General features: G+C 35.9%; 1 protein-coding gene across 1 annotated transcript in view; it reads right to left on the bottom strand.

Annotated features, from left to right (window-relative positions):
* dlg3 (discs, large homolog 3 (Drosophila)) overlaps positions 1–17,980 on the bottom strand; it is a 184,615-nt gene that overhangs the window by 161,630 nt on the left and 5,005 nt on the right. The window contains exons 3-4 of the mRNA XM_077531147.1: positions 10,911–11,002; positions 6,206–6,343 (exon numbers count right to left, since the gene is read on the bottom strand). Of these exons, the coding sequence (XP_077387273.1) occupies positions 6,206–6,343; positions 10,911–11,002 (230 nt within the window). The remainder of the gene's footprint in view (positions 1–6,205; positions 6,344–10,910; positions 11,003–17,980) is intronic.

The raw sequence follows: 17,980 nt of genomic DNA, 5'->3' as shown, positions 1-17,980 counted from the left end.
CTAGGCCTAGTAGATCTACTGGTGATGCAGAGTAGTTTACTTGTGAGTTTTAAATGTGTACTGGTAGGCCACATGTGCCGCTAATAGTGTTAAACAACCTTAATACTAGTAAGACGGAGATTCTACTTGTCATACTAGCACTCTAACCATTTTATTAGTGCACTGAACTGTCTTACTAATGAGAACAAAGGCCATACTAGTGCCTGGACCTTAAGGTGGATATGAAGAATGCCGAAAGGGCTTTGGATACGGCTCAGGCAGATAGGGAAAGAGTCCAAGTGACAGTTTTGTGAGAGAAGTCTTCGCACGTCTCGCCAAGCTGTAAATGTGCGTCTGAGGAGGTGTCGCAAGCAGGAGTGAGCCCAACGCAATCGTCACTTCTCTCTGCAGAGGAAGCCTCGATGAAAAAACAAAAGCTTGCCCTGCTACCAGTCAGTAATCTTCTTGCCTGGTTTGGTTTCGCTTTGTCTGCTTGAAGAAAAAAAAAAACACAACAAACCACAGGCCTGTTGTAAAATAGTGCCAAAAACTGACAACGCGGTGCAGTAGTGGCTAGCGCGACCGCCTCACAGTTTTGAAGTTCTGGGCTTGAAACTCAACTCACTCCCATCACTCAACTCAAAAGCATTTTCAAACAACCAGCGCGGTTTTCTTAAGATGGAACCCAGGGTGCAGCAGATACAATGAAAACAGAGGCTCCAGAATTGAGCCCTGTGGAACACCACATGCATTCCGTGATACACGTGTGAATTCATATTGCACATATCACCAAAATCCATGCAGCATTCGTTCAGTCGTTTTTCCAAACGAAACGGGAAGTACAAAAACAAAACAAAAAACAAAACAAAAACAAAAACAAAAAAAACGACGTCTTCAAAACAGCACATACCTGTAAAAAAAAATAATAATAATTACCACCCAGTCCACCGGCCCTATATAAGGTACGAGCTGTAGCCTATATGTCTGATCTGTACCTATACATATCTGCTCGCGAGATGGGAGTGGTAAGATGGCCTCCCACTGGCTTCAACGGCTTGAATGGGTGTGTATGTGCCACCGGCTATCCAGTAATATATACAGATCAGTGAGTATAGTATACGAATTGCGAACATGGGTGATTATGCGGAAGAGGGAAACTATTGGAAAACGAATAGTTTTCTTCATTTTCCTTTTTGGAACGAATTTTGAGAAAACAAGTCGTTTTTGGGGTTTTTTTTTGTTTGTTTGTTTTGCACTTCCCATTTTTGTTTGGAAAAAAACGACTGAACAAATGATACACAGATTCGCCGAACCGCTTGATGTTTAATCGAACCTCGCTAAAAGAGCCGCTGCTTTAGCCAACAGATATTTACTGCTGTACGTACATGTCATGGAGCAGCTGCTCACTGACATGAGGACTATTAACTCATTCACTCGTCGCCATTTTCACAGAAGCAATCCCCTTCACTCCCGGCTGTTTTAATGGATTTTGACTGATTTTGCAAGGCCCAGAATATTGTGTTCTATTGCTATAAAAACATGGAACCTACCAAAAGAAAGATGAAAGTCTCTTCTTTTATCAGGAAAAAAAGTAGATTTCTATCTGTTTCCGTTTAAGTTTAATCATCATTCACAAATCTGTTAAGAACTGTGAGGAAATCAGCTGGTTTTCATCATGGCCCTGGTTGATCTCTTATACTCTGTTGGCACATGCTGGCCGTCTTCAACTGTTCTTTGCAGTTGAGAGGCTGCATCAAAGACTTCTGTATGCTCTAGCATAAAAAACATATAAATACGTCTTTGGGACATTTAAAACTTTACAATAGAACGTATTTATACGTTTTTGGGAGCAAATGAGTTGCAAGTCACAATCTTCACACATTAGCCATATGGCACCCAGTTTCGTAACTTTGAGTTAGTTAGCTTGACGCTTAGCTAATGTTTGACCAGCAAGCAGTTAGCTGAACTGTGAAGTTAACCTTGCTTAAGATGTCATTGTGGGTTTTATCGTGACTAGAGATAGACCGATATGTTTTTTTTTCGGTACCGATTATTAGCTGTCAAGGAGGCCGATAACTAATATTTGGAGCTGATATTAATTTTCACTAAAAAGGGAAAATGTTTATTGATTGATTGAATTTTTAACTTTTTATTTTTTTTTTAATGTATTTATTTATTTATTTATTATTTTAATTTTACTTTTCCTTTCTGCATGCATCTGTTCTTATTGCTGCTGGAAGTGTAAATTTCCCAGAGGGAGTCATCCCAAAGGGATCAATAAAGTCAAGTCTTAGTCTAAGTCAGTGCTTCTCAAATAGTGGGGCGGGCCCCCACAGGGGGGCGCGAGGCTCCATCATGGGGGGCGCGTTTGACCTCGGAGAACATGCTATTTTATTTTTTATTTAGATTTTTTTTTTTTTATTGTCCTAGAATAAAGTGTAATTGCACCTCCACTACATTAGGGAGCAGTGGCGCTCTCATTATTGGCAGAGTGTGCGCAGGGAGCATTCGCTTGTTGGTGTAGAGGTTTTGTTTGCACTGAGCATGCACGCTTTGCACGCAGCAAAAGAAAAGAAAAAAAAATCAGCACAAATTATTTTATATTTTTGTTTTGCAGGTTAAAGTTGTTGATTTTTTGTGCTCCTGATTTAATGTTGGTGATCAGTTTGAATGCATTATTTTTTATTGATTTTATGTAATTTTATTTTTCTGTATCAGATGGTTTGACATGGTCAGTCAAAAAATGTTTATAGTTTAATTAAGGATTTAATTTTATTTTTGAATTTCAGATGCACTTTAAAACTTTTCTGTTACAGTTAATAAAGCTATTCTTTGTTGTAAGTTGGTCCATATTTCTTTCTTTATTTTGTTCTCCTATACGTTAATACGGATACCGTGTTATGCAGAGGTGTGCTTATAACAATTTTACAAATTATACTATTTATAGTCGCGTGGGGTGGGGCGAGATGTTTTCTTCTTACTTGGGGGGCATGGCAGAAAATAAATGAGAAGCACTCGTCTAAGTCTATTAGCATAAAAAAACATTTTGAAAAAATACAAACTACAGCTCTTAATTTTTTGGGGGGAATTTTAAACCATATGTTATTGAGCAACTTTTAGGGTTAGTAAAATATTGGGAGTTTTCTTTTTTTTTTTTTAAATCTTAGTCAAGAGACATCTTTTTTTAAAAACTCACAAGTTCCGGGATCTCCCAGGGGCAGTAGCATGTTTTCAAAAGTTAAATAAAAAACAAACAATTGTTTTCTACACCAAATAAAGTATTCAAAAATTTCAAAATGTCTGAAGTATTAAATTTGTACTTATCTTAATTTTAATTTCAAACAAAAACAGAAGGTGCAAAGAGTTCCCAGGGTCGGTCGGCCATTTTTAATTTACATTTAAATTAGTTCCCTGGTTAGAACCTTTTTTTTTTTTTTTTTTTTTTTTTTTAAATAGATCCATTATCGGCCATATGATTCTTCAAAATTGCCGCTGCCAATATTTCTCAAGCCAGCTGATAATTGGTTTATCCTTAATCGTGACAGATGAAGTTGCCGTAGTTGTTGTTTCTTATCATTGAGTTGTAACTCTTGCACTCTCAGGGCAATGAATTGGTCCAACTGGACTGTTTGGTTGTTAACTTGGGCTTGAAATGCCCTAGCCATCTATTTTGAATTTTGAGCAATTGATAATAATACCATTTCTTCCACCGTTCTTTGCAGTTGAGTATGCTCTAGCATAAAAAAAACAAACAAACAAAAAAACAAACAAACATATATACGTCTTTGGGACACGCAAAACATTTAAAATAGAACATATTTATACGGTCTTTGGGAGGAAATGAAGGAAATGAGTGAATAGCCCGTTTCCACCGCGCGGAAACCACAAAGACCCCCTCACCACCATCCCTCCCGACCCCTGCAACCCTAGTAAACACGCTAAAAGTCACCATAAGTGAGGTGGGGGGGGGGGGGGGGGGTGCCCTGTGTGTGGGCAGAATGGTGATGACTAGAGGGGGGCATCAGTGAAGCATGCTGCTCAACACGAGTGGGGAAGGGGAGGGCGGGATGGATGGATGGAGGGAGTAAAAATAGAGAGAAGAAAAATAGACGACGAGACGCGAGAAAACAAAATGTGCCCGTCGGTGCACGACAAGGCAGAAAAACAAACTCTCTCTTCTGTGCATTCGCCTTGCACAGGATTTTTTTTTTCTAGAAAGATGGTGGTTGGTGCAAATCACCTGATGAGGTGTGCTAAGGTGGAGGTTCTCGCAAATAAGCACACATATTTAAAAAAAAAAAAAGGAGCGAAAGCGAGAGAGAGAGAGAGAGAGAGAGCGGCAGATCGAGAGGCAGAGCAGTCAGTAGGGATGCAGGCGGGGGAGGAATGTGGTTTCCATGGCAACGCCGGCCGTCCGTTCCAACACACACACACTCTCTCTCTCTCTCTCTCTCTTTGCAGCCTCCCCCCCACTACATCCCTGCCTCCCATTCACTGCCTCCTCATCCTCCACTCCCTCCTTCATGCCGTACAGGGGAGTCGCACACGAACGCACACACGAATCCAGCACCTCACTATCAAGCGCATCCATCTAGGAATGCGAGCGTGTAACAATGTGCGGATGATGAGTCAGTAGTCACGTGCCGTGTTGCTGTTTAACGCCACTAACCAATGCGGGTTGGGGGGGAGAAAAAAAAAAAAAAAAGAAAAGAAAAAAAAGTCTCCATCCTCATCAGTCTTTGGTGCAACAAAACAACAAAATTCAAGCAAATGTAGCCAGAAGGCATATGAGCGTTTTTTTTTTTTTGGTTTTTTTTAATCCGACAAAAATACATACATACATATATATATATATATATATATATATATATATATATATATATATATATATATATATATATATATATATATATATATATATATACACATATACACATCTGTATATTTTGTAAAATAAAATAATAAAGCAAGCTCAATTTTAAATGTTTTTCTTGATAATGTATTGAATTAATTAAGCAATTTTTTAATCAAATAAAATTAAATACAATTGTTTATTTTATTATTATTATTTGTGTATTTTTTGTGTGAAATTGTTTTGGAAAGTAAAATAATAATAATGCATGCTCGTTTTGAAACGTGATCAATGATCCCAAAAATAGTTTTATTTTTACAAATGTGACTTCTTTGTTAAATTCTTTATTTTAATAGAAAGATGTGGCCATGTATATAAAACAGTTTCATAAAAAAATTACTTATCCATTTTATTTAATAAGCTAATTACCTTTTTCAAAATTTAAAAAATATTTTTGTCTTTTTAGAAATACTTAATTTGGATGATAATAATAATAATAATAATAATAATGCATTCGAATTCTTCAACAAAATATTTAATTACACAATTATTAAAATTAATATTTGAAAATGAATTGTAAAATTGCTTATTGTATTATAAATGTGCATATTTTCTGATAAAATTTTGTTTTGACAGTTAAATAGTAATCATGCTCCTTTAAAACATTTTAATAATTAATGTAATTACACCGCTACTGATTAAAAATGCAAATTGCAAACTTTTAGAACATTTGTGTATTTTTTTTTAACAATTTAATTAAATGACATTAAATTTGTACGATTGTTTATTCAAATTATTAATAATTTAATTGAATACAATTCAAGATGAAATTAATTAAATATAATAAATAGATTTAAATATAATATTTGTACATTTTGTACAGTTTTATAATAATAAACAAAATCATGACCAACATTATTAAGCCCCTTTGTTTATCAGAAAAATAAGCAGATGTTTTACTCTTAAAAAGTAAATTCACTACTTGTGTTGGTGACTTTAACATTTTAAACAGTTTAACATTAACACGTAAACACAGGGCGGAAATTTGGGGGGGGGGGGGGGTTAATGAAATAAAATGTCATGCATATATAAGCTACAGAGAAAAATAAAAGGACCTAAATATTAATAATATAAAATTTCTGAAAACAACAGTAAAAGGGAAAATATTTGTAAAAACATTTTGACACTTATTTTTGTTAAACAGCTTTTCAGATTGTTTTTTTTTTTTTTTTCAAAGGCCAACATGCGTCAAAATCACGAATATTAATAATAATTAATAATTAATTATTATTAATAATATGCCACAAGATGGGGCATCATCATCATCATCATTTATTTTTCTTTTTAGAAATGATATCAAGCGTTGCAACTCACCTTTGGTGCTTCGACGCGCGATCGGGTCACCAGGCCGCACACTCGCTCCACCTTGTGATCACTTCCTCTGCACGTCACTCGCACGCGCGAAACGCCTTCCTCTTCCTCCTCCTCCTCTTCCTCCACTGCCTCCGGTTTCTTCAAGAAGACAAGAGGTGAAGAAGATAATGGCTGGATGATGGAAGGTTAGCTGCAATACTTCATTCATCCTTTCAGTTGAACCTGATTTTTTTTTTCACGCAAAAGGGCAAGAATGAGCCGCAACTCTCCTCCAAGTACAGCAGAGGGCAGTGTTGGGGGGGAAGGGGCTAGGGGGGAGCCAAGTGGCCCCTGGGCTCATGCTTGTTGGCATCAGAGTTGGAAGTGGTAAAGAAAAAAAAAGTGGGCGTATGTGCGTATTGATACGATCCAACAAGCAAGGCGGGCCACAAGTGTGTCACAGTGCAAGATTTTCTATTTGAAATGAATGTGAAATTAATGACCATGAAAGAGCATGAATGAATTGTTGAAAATGTGCGGAATTATTGAGAACTGGTCACATGTTGACATCCATTTTTCACAAGAGTTGAGTTCATTTCGATTTTGATTTTTTCATTTATTTAATTCACTTGATTCAATCCAATATTGATTAACGATGGAACATCAATTCTTCTTAACAAGGAAGTACATGATAAAAAAATAAAAAAATAAATAAATAAATAAAAATTAAAAAAAACTTCACAAACATTAAATTCCAAATTATATTTTGCAGAGGCAGTAAGTGGTCAAATTATTTATTCATTAATGAAAATCACACGTTATAATCACTTAAGTGTTACACAAACATTGACATCAGCATGGATGAGATGAAAATTCAATAATCATAAATATAAATTAAAAAAAAAAAGATTCTGAATTGTCAAAGTGCAATAAGTCAGGTCTTTCATAAATGTAAGAAAATACTTTGAAATTCATGTGAACCGTAATGTTCAAGAAAACAGTAAGATACAAAAAAAAAAAGGCCTTTAAATTTAATTTAAAAAAATAAAATAAAATAAATAATTACAATTATATTTATTTTGTGGGCGGCACGGTGGGTGACTGGTTAGTACGTCCGCCTCCCAGTTCTGAGGACTCGGGTTCGAGTCCAGGCTCTGGCCTTCCTGGGTGGAGTTTGCATGTTTTCCCCGTGCCCGCGTGGGTCTTCTCCGGGTACTCCGGTCTCCTCCCACATTCCAAAGACATGCATGGCAGGTTAATTGGGCGCTCCGAATTGTCCCTAGGTGTGCTTGTGGTTGTGAGTGTGGATTGTTGTTCGTCTCTGTGTGCCCTGTGATTGGCTGGCAACTAGTTCAGGGTGTACCCTGCCTACTGCCCAAAAGCCAGCTGAGATAGGCCCCAGCACCCCCCGCGACACTTGTGAGGAATAAGCGGTAAAGAAAATGGATGGATGGATAATTATTTTGTTGTTAATTTATGGGCAAAAAGAGATATTAAAATAATCAATTCATGGCTTTATGAATCGATATCACGCTCGAAAAGGAAATTTGATTCGATCGATTATTCGATTTTTTTTTTTTCAAACCCAGCCCTAAGAAGATAACAAAAATCAGTTAAAATAAAATTTGAATAAAAATGGCTCATTTTTGCTGATTTTCTTCCAGTTCAAAAAAAATACTACAAAAAATAATAACAAAAAAATACGAAGAAAAAATAAAAATAAAAGAATAAATGAAAAAATACCAAAGGACCAAGTATTGTAAAACAGTAAAATGTTCTGCCTACATTTCTTTTTCTTTTTTTTTCTTTTTTTTTAAATGAGCTGATTAATCGGTAATTCTGCCAAAGCACAGACTCAACATCTGCCTCAAAAAAATCCATATATGTTAGGCCGTAGTTGCTGGTTCAACTGGTATCTAATCGTGCGTTGTCACCCCCCTTGTTACCATTGATAAATCCGAACGACGGCTCGAAGCTGCCATTGCAAGCCTCGTGTAGGCCCGATGTTGCCATTTTGGCCTCTTGTTGTAGCACAGCAGAGGAATGTGCAGACTCATTCGCTTTCCCTCCCTCCCATCCTCCCACCCAGGTGACCACACCACACAGCCAGAATACTGAGCAGCTCCTCGCTGGGTGACCATTAAGCATCTCTCCCTCTCTCCCTCCCTCTCTCTGTCATCCCACCAGCATTGCTGCAGCACTTCCTTATCAGCCTCACATCGCTCGGGTCCCCACATGCAGATCCTTGCCCTTGCCCCCAGCCAAGGATGGTTAATCGATTAATCGACGACAGCGCTGTACAACATATTGAAAAAAATATTGATATCACGATATTGTCCCATGCAATATTGCAAAGAGACGCAATAAGTTTCATATGAAATCGTATGCTTTTATCTGAATTTGACCAGTCAAGACGTTGACCAAAATGTGCACCACCGTCCAATAGTTGAAAATTATCGCAATGTAATTACAATTCAACTCAACTAAGAATATATTGAGTTTGCTTATTTTGTTGCATTTAAAAAAAAATCATTTCTTTAGGTACATGTTAAATATCGCAATAATATAATATAATATATATATAATATAATAATGTCGCTATATTCAGCAACTATATCACATGTTTTTTTTCCAATATTGTCCAGCCCTAATCGACAACTATTTTAATAATCGAGTAATTGTTTGGAGCCATTTTTAATTGTCCAAATCCTCTGATTTCAGCATACAAACAGTAATTTCTGTAGTGCTTCATGAAAGAAGACATATATTTTGTTTAATCAAAATAAGGCATTTGCAAATATCTATAAATATGTTTTTACTTCAGAAAACAATGACTGAATCGATAACATAGTAGTTTTGTTTTTTAATCACAATACGAATACAAAGTACGAAATAAACACCAACCAATGGTTAATAAACAGTAATCAGGGGGAAAAAATGCTTTTGTAATACACTCAAATGCAACATTTAAAATGAAACCATTTAGTCGACTGAATAATCGATATTCGCTAGATTAATCAATTCTGAAATTATTCGATAGTGACGGCACTAAACACAAGCAATGAATTATTGTGCATTTACCAGATTTTTCATACAGGTTAGCCTTATTTGTGTAAAAAAAAAAAAAAGGAAAAAAAAAAAGAACGGTGAATTAATGAATTTATTTATTTATCTGTTTATTCATTTACTATAAAAGAAAAAAAAAGACTTTTGTGTAGTTCTGCCGAAAAAATAAGATTCTGTAAGATTTCTAAGATTTTGTGCTTATATTGTCACAAAATGCAATATTCGGTAATCAAAGTTGACATGTAAATATGAAGATTTGGGAGGAGCTTGAGTCAAACTTGGCTGTAAAAGTTTTGCTCTGACCAAAGCAATCAGAGGATAGGATGCAAAACTACTGACGTTGTGGTGGTGGTGGTGTGTGATTTTGTGTTTAGTCAAGAAAAATAGCACTGCTTCCCTTTTCATTGAATTTTGACTTTCCAGTTTAAAGCAGAAAAAAACAACAACAAGAGTGAAGATAATCCATCTGCGACTTAGCAACATCAAAACGTCCAACAACAGATTGCCATTAAGTGATTGAGTAGGCGGGGGAAGCACGCACAGATGACGTCAGACTCAAATGTCGCCACCCTCATTGGGAGAAGGTTTACAATTGATGAATTGTTTTTCTTGGAGCAATTGACAATATCGTGCAAGGACACAAAAAATTGTGATTTAAAAAAAAAACAAAAAAACAAAAAAAACAACAACTCAACTCACTTCATCACAATTCCTCAGCACCAAAATGCCACAAGGTGGCAGAAAAGCACTAATTTTGTCCAAATAAAACTCCTCAATTCACTTCAACATAGTTCTTTTGGTACCAAGATGCCACGAAATGGCGACAAAGCACTAGTTTTGTCCAAATAAAACTTCTCAATTGAATTCAATATAGCTCCTAGGTCCCAAGATGGTGACAAAGCACTACTTTTGTCCAAATGAAACTCTTTAATTGACTTTAATATATTTCCTAGATCCAAAAATAGCAAAAAATGGTGTCAGAGCACTACTTTTGTCTAAATAAAGCTCCGCAATTTCCTTCAATATAGTTCTTGGTCCTAAGATGCCAAAAGATAGTGACAAAGCACTACTTTTGTCCAAATGAAACTCTTTAATTGACTTTAATATATTTCCTAGATCCAAAGATACCACAAAATAGTGTCAGAGCACTACTTTTGTCTAAATGAAGCTCCTCAATTGCCTTCAATATAATTCCTCAATATGCCACAAGATAGTGACAAAGCACTACTTTTGTCCAAGTGAAACTCTTTAATTGACTTTAATATATTTCCTAGGTACAAAGATACCACAAAATGGTGTCAGAGCACTACTTTTGTCGAAATGAAGCTCCTCAAATGACTTTAAAAAAAAAATAGTAAATTTGTGAGTCATTTACATCAAGTAATGGCGGACGGATTTTGCCAAATATCTGGGCAACATGTAGTCTTCTTCTTGAAGTGCACAACTTATTCCTTGTCGGTTGTGTGTGTAAATGTGTGTGTAGCAAACTAAAAATAGAGCAACTTAATGAAAGGACTGTCTGACTTGCTAACGACCAGTAAAAGTCCAGTCCGACTCCGCCTTCCCGTCCGGCTCGAGAGGCCGCATGCGGCAACAGATGTAAACATTTGAGCGTGTCTTGTTTTGTTCCAAGTTGCAACAAGACGTCTGCAAATCGTACCTGCCACGCTTCCTTATCGTTTTCCTCTTCTTCCTTCGGCGCACTTTGTTGTGAGTTCAGCTGCAAGGTCACCTCGTAACACTCTTGAATATCTATGAGAAGAGGGGGGGAGAAAAAAAATACCCTTTATCGTCGATAAATAGCAATGTTATTAATTGATACTTTTTATATTTATTTATTTTTTCATTTTATTTTATTTTTAGTTGTTTATTTAATTTTTATTATTTCATTTCATTTTATTTATACTTTATTTTCATTTATTATTTTTTTTTAATTATTATTTTATTATTTATATTTAACGTTACAATACACTTGTTGAGAGAGATGTGAAAGAGTTGACGCGTCAAAGCAAGGCGACGTGACGTTTGCCTTTTTTTTTTTTTTTTTAGTTTAATGAAACTTGCTGGATAGAGCTGTCAAAATGAATCGATTAATCGACAATTAATTGATGACCAAATGAATCGATAACTATTTTAATAATTGAGTAATCGTTTGGAGCCATTTCTAAATTTAAAATTGCCCAAATCCTCTGATTTCAATATATCAACAGTTCAATTGTTCACCGATTTCTGTAGTCCTTCATGAAAGATGACTGATTATAATTTTATGTTTAATCAAGATAAGACAAACATCTGTTTTTGGAAAACAAAGACTGAACCGATATAGTACAACATACCACTTCTTTTTTTTTTCTTTTTTTTTAAATTAATACGGAGTACGAAATAAACACAAATCACTGGTTAACTCATTCACTGGCAGCCATTTTGACTGACGCAACCCTCTTTGTTCCCGGCTGTTTTACTGGATTTGGACTGATTTTGCAAGGCCCACAGAATATTGTGTTTGATTGCTATAAAAACATGGAACCTACCAGAAGAAAGATTAGAGTCTCTTATTTCATCAGGGGAAAAAAAAAGTACATTTGTATCTGTTTCCGTTTTGCAGCACTTAGCATTCGAATATAGCTAAGTTTCATCATGATTCACAAATCTGTTTAAAACAGTGGGGAAAAGAGCTTGTTGCAACATGGCCCTGGTTGATCTCTTATACTCTGCTGCCACCTGCTGACAGTTTTCGCAATTACTACCCTTTTTTCACCCGTTCACTGCATCAAACCCTTCAGTGTGCTCTAGCATAAAAAAATAAATAAATAAAATAAAATTATAATAATAAATATGTCTTTGGGACACTTAAAACATTTAACATAGAACATATCTATACGTTTGGGAGTAAATGAGTTAATAAACAGCAATCGAAAAAAAATGCTTTTGTAATACACTTGAATGACGATTAAATGATTGACTAATCGATAGATTAATCGATTCTAAAACTATTCGATAGCGACAGCACTACTGCTGGACTTGTTGTTAGTGATGGCGTAATACTAAATCTCACATCTTAGGTCAATCGGAAACACCACGACCCGTTGACTTTTTATATTTTTGTTTTAAAAAAACTGTTAAAAAAGGGGGCGCGGCCAACTTCCTTTGAACTCAGGAACCTCAGGGTCAATCACCAGAAAACACGTATTGCTGGAAAGGGAATTCAACAAGGATTGGCAGGCAATGAATTAATCAAAATAAAATGAAATAAATCTTTAAAACTTTTATTATCATTTACATGATGATGTTTTACTGAGACTTGTAATTTTTATTTATAATTTTTTTGTGTGTGTTTGGCGCACATCAGCATTTGGCTCAATGAGCCGCCCGATGAGTGTCAGACCCTTTTGATAAGAATGCACTCGGACAATTTTGCTGATGTCACACACACGGGAAGCTGTTACGGCGCTGACATAATGAGGTCAAGAGGAGGACCCGCATCAACTTTTTCCCAAAAGTTCAGCGTCGGGGCAAGCCGCTTTGATCATCGTGCTTCAAGCGGCAACAATGGAACGCCAGCTTTTTTTTTTTACACATATGGTCGAAGAAGCTTTTGGATACGACATCCAAAAGTGGAAAATCGGCGCTGGTTATAAAAGGAAAACCTCATAGGAATACTTTCAAAGGACAAAGTCAACCTGGCTATTTCATGCCAACGACATTTTTTTTTTTTTACTTTTTAACACACTCAATTCTGCTCAGCTCATCAGTGCGGCACTAATATTAGTTGTTCTTCGCAGAAGATAAAGAATACATTCATTCTGTTGCTGCATTGCTTAACGGGTTATAGCGCCACAACAGAGATGCTTTTTAAGTATTTAAGTAGGGGTGGGAACCTCTGGGTACCTCACGATACGATACAATACGATACGATAAGCAATAACGATTATTTCACGATACCGATCGATTGTCGATTATGTTGGTCAGGTAATAAATCGCCAATAAAACTATTCAAGACATAAACTGATGTTTTTTAAATGAGAAAATAGTTTCTTTATGTACCATCAGTGAAACACAATATTAAAAAGGCTTCTTCAGAGTGAGTACTTTAGTGTATTTTTTTTAAAACAAATACAAATACACTTTCTGTGAACAAATTTGTGTCTTTCTTAAACACTATTGTCATGCAACATGTCAGTCAGTCAAAGTCAATTGTCAAACGGTGACACAATTTTTTGTGTAACATTGCAAAAGTAAACATAAATAAAATTAATTAATTAAATGCAATTAAATCAATATTAATATTTCTCAGACAGTGTGCTTCAAAAAGTTGAAACATAAATTGTGTTTTAAAATGTTAAAAATGAAGATATAATACACATTTTTCATAGAAACGTATATAACAGATGTGATGTAATGAGTCTTCTTCGCTTGAAGAATTCCGTCCATTTCCCGCCACTCTTATGGGGCACTCCCCCTAGTGGACCGCCAAAGTAATTGCTCAATAAGTCATGAACAATGGAGACATTATAGCGGCTGTATATTAACTACAAATATCGCCATACTTGCGTAAGTGTATCAATAATCTATCGGAAGACAAAGTATCGTGGTATCGATATATCGTCACACTTCTATTTTTAAGTGTTAGCATTAAGCTAGCTGCTAATAGAGAGTTAACTTATTGTATCATATTTTGGTATCTGTACTGTTCTTCTCCTTAAGTACAAAGTGTGAGTACTTGTCTTGGTTCTCTCTCCGCATGTTTTCAGAAGTCAGGCAAAGCGGGTACAAAAAAAAACATTAACGAATAAACGGGAAGCCGTCCAACCGTAACAGACCACATGCGTTCCTCCCCATGGAGGAGAAATAACATCATCTTAAGCCAGCAGACCTTTTTGATGACTGATGAAAAGTCGTTGAGGCTGTGGAGGTTTATCCCTTCCTTAAACAAAAAAGACGTTACAAGCAGGATTAGCGTGTTTTTTATGTCCCTTCCTTCCTTTTTGTTGTCATGCGTCCATTCATTTGGAATGAACTTCTCTCCTTTGCTTGTTTTGGGGGAATCACACTAAGAAGAATGTGACCCCGTCCTCAGAGTAAAACATTCAATGGAAAATGGGGTCACAAATACAAGCCCAACCATTCACACGCCCACCCCCATCAATAAAATATTCCCTGGGATGTTTAAGGTCGCATGTAATTTAACATGGGGATCCCCCAAACCAAGCGTCATTCCCGCCCTCCACACTTTTGCTGGAACAAAAGCGTGAATGCACAGTTAAGGGGGCTTTTGTTCTTGACAGCGCAACCATGCAACAAGCAGACAAGCGCTGCCTCCCGCACGCATCAGACACTCGCTTTGCAACAACAAAAAAATTAATAAAATTGATGAAAAAAAAAAAGGGTAGGGGAAAAAATACAACAATAAAATTGAGTAACAATACAATTAAACATAATACTGGTAATGTAAAATAGAAACAAAAATCAATGTTAAATTTGTAAATTTATTAATTAAAATTTAAATAAATAATAAAAGATTACAATAAAATAATCCAAATTAAATATGGTAGTATGGAGACGAGTGAATTGCAAAAACAATGCCAGTAAGTTGATGCCCACAAAACGTATCATTTTAACAAAAATGTTTTAATATAATTTTACACTAGGACTGCACAGTATATAGAAAAACATATCGATGTCGCGATATTGGCCTCTGCAATATGCATATCGCAAAGACATGCAATAAGTTTGATATGGAATTGTATGCTTTTATCTGAATTTGACTAGTCAGACTGTCATGTTTACCTGTTTGACATTTATTAAACATGACCAAAAAAAAAGCAGAGAAGACACTCTGTTCAAAACTTGCGAGGAGAGAGGAGAAGAAGTGATTGATACAATTCACTACTGCATTCTCTGAAAAAAAATCCCCTCCTCACCGTCTCTTTTTATTTGCTTTCCACGCCCTTAGTTACATGGGTGTTCCAACCCGAATAATGCAAATGCAAAACATAGTTGGAACAGTGTACTTAACGAAAATGTGCACTGCCATCCAATAGTTGAACATTACGAGAGGTAATTACAATTAATTAAGAATACATTGAGTTTGATTATTTTGCCGCATGAAAAAAAATGTAATTCTTTTATTAGGTAATAAAAATGTCATTTCTTTAGGTACATGTTAAATATCGCAATATCGCATGTTTTTCCAATATCGTCCAGCCCTATTTTACACTTTTTTAATAGAATAAAAATATCTAAACAAGTTATAGATACAAATAAATACAAATACAATAAAAAGAAATAAAAAAATAATAATTTGAAAATCTAAATTAATGTAAGTAGTACTAATGAATACAGAAGAAAAAAAACGTGAGTAATTGACGCCCTATTGATGCCGTTAAAAATGGCTTACAGATGATCTATTTTCAGAACAAAATGCTTCAGTATTGTATAGGGACGTAACAATAACGGCAATATCGTGATATCGCCATATTAAAACTGCCACAATAATATATCGTCGCCGTCATGTCACAATACTAAAAAGTAGCACATCTGTTAAAAAGAAAAGTCAGTGCAGTTCTAGCACCCTCTGGTGGCTAGTTTTTTAGTGCAGTTTAATTTTTACAAGGCATGTTTTGGCCATTATGGTCAGATGAAGGGGAACCTAAAATGCTTGTGAAGCAAGTCAATATGTGGAGGAACTCAATGTGTGCGTGCATTAGCAAGTAAGTGCCTCAATTGTAAGTGTTATTAGAGATTATAAATTGTTTAAATGCATTGCTGTTATGTACAAAAGCATTTTTTTGAAAGTATGAGCTCTTTTTTTCTTCATTTTTTTTTACAATATTGTGACTTTTTTTTGTATCGCCAACCTCGACACAATATCATGATAATTATCATATCGTGACCTTCATATTGTGATAATATCACATCATGATGTTTGGATATTGTTACATCCCTAGTTTTTCAGTGGCAAGCGGTCCTAATAAGCTATTAATGTGGCGCATGCCCGAGATTTTCAAAATAAAATCATTGAAAATATTTCTGTCGGTGTCCTCTAAAATACAATACAGTAATTATACTGTTTTGACCTTAAATTCCTGTATAATTTGTTCTGTTTTCCTCGTGGGGAGCGGAGAAGAACATTTGTACAAAAGCAACCAGCAAATGTTGGGCGGTGTCACCCGTTTATTTCTTTCATCAACACGCCACTTTTTGGCAGTGGCCAACGCTAATGCACAGAGTGCAACCGCTCTCGTTGCTAGCAGGAAAAAGCACCAAAACGCTACTCAACCGCACGTCGCCTCCCTCACCCGAGACCTGTGTTGTGTTCAGTAACAGTTCGACATAACAGTGCTCAACATAAACGGCAACCCCAGAACACACAACACTTAGTTCGATACAATATTAATTAAAGTGTGTGAGCAATGAGCATCAACCTGTGTCAGTCCTGAATATTTCCCCTTTAATTTTATACCTACACAGTTGTATTAAATAGTAATTAAATAATATTTAATATTAAAATTAACAATAAAAATACCCACAAATTTTTCAGCTCGCACACGCAAATGTACACACATTTTTCTCAGTCCAGCATGCCCACTCGCCCACTGTAGTATTGTATATTATGTATATGATTACGCATGTGCAGCAGAGACTCTCCATAACTTAGCTCCACCCTGACACACAACCTCTGTATTGATATTGTACTCTATCACTTCAAAGTACTTCCATAACACCAATTACTATTTAGCTGTGGTAGCTTATTTCCCCCCCCTGCGTGAATAGTGAATAACAAATACAGTATGAAGACTGTACTGGAAGAAAAATGTAAATAAAAAAAAACTATCCAAGCAAACGGGAAGCAGTTGAAACAGAGCCGCCCCCGCCCCACGTGGGCCCGCGCAAGTCAAGGCAAGTACAAGATCAAGACGGCTGAGTCATGTTTACACTCCGTGATGCAAACCACATGTGCGATAAAAAAAGGAAGGCGCTCGTCAAGAAAAAACACCGCTCGCTCGCTCGGTCCTCACACACAAGCAGCGGATGACCCCAACAGGCCTGGCATTGGCACTGATTGCCAAAAGAAGGTTTTTTTGTTTTTTTTTCTATCCGTCTGCCTCGACCTGCTCTCGAATGGAACATTCTTGGCCAAGAATGTTTGGAATCCTCCATGGGAAACAAAATCCTTGCTGCGTTGCAATGACTGCAGTCTGTTGTATTCGGCTTAGAAATTAACAATCCAAAAAATAAAAAATAAAATAAAAAAAGTTGTTTTGGAGTTTATATATTTGACGGACCCCAGTTGACCCTTTTTTCTTACCCATAAATGTAATATCTTTACTTCAACATTTAAGCGGAACTTTGACGCAAACATGGCTCAAATGGTAAAAAAAAAAAAAAAATGAAACCACGTGTTTCTGTTTACCACACTAACAGCATTTTGCCCAACTACCCATTTTGACACCATCAAGAGGGGAAATTTGCAATATTTTGTTTAGCAAATGTGGCAACAGCATGTGCTGCGAAAAACAAACATGGCAGACTACAAAAAAAACTAAGAAAAAAAAATGGTGTTTTCAAAAGTGGAAAAAGTTATGAGCGTTGCGTGCATTTGTGCTGCATTTTTAATTTCAATTTTTAAAAAAAATCCTTTGTAAGCAATTTTATTATTTATAGCAATGTAACATGAGTTTAAAATAATATCAAAGTGTTTGAGTCATAGTTTGTGGTTTATTTACCAGT

This window comes from Festucalex cinctus, chromosome 9 (genome assembly GCF_051991245.1).
Source record: "Festucalex cinctus isolate MCC-2025b chromosome 9, RoL_Fcin_1.0, whole genome shotgun sequence".
Taxonomy (NCBI): Eukaryota; Metazoa; Chordata; class Actinopteri; order Syngnathiformes; family Syngnathidae; genus Festucalex; species Festucalex cinctus.
This window is presented reverse-complemented; position numbering and strand designations above follow the sequence as displayed.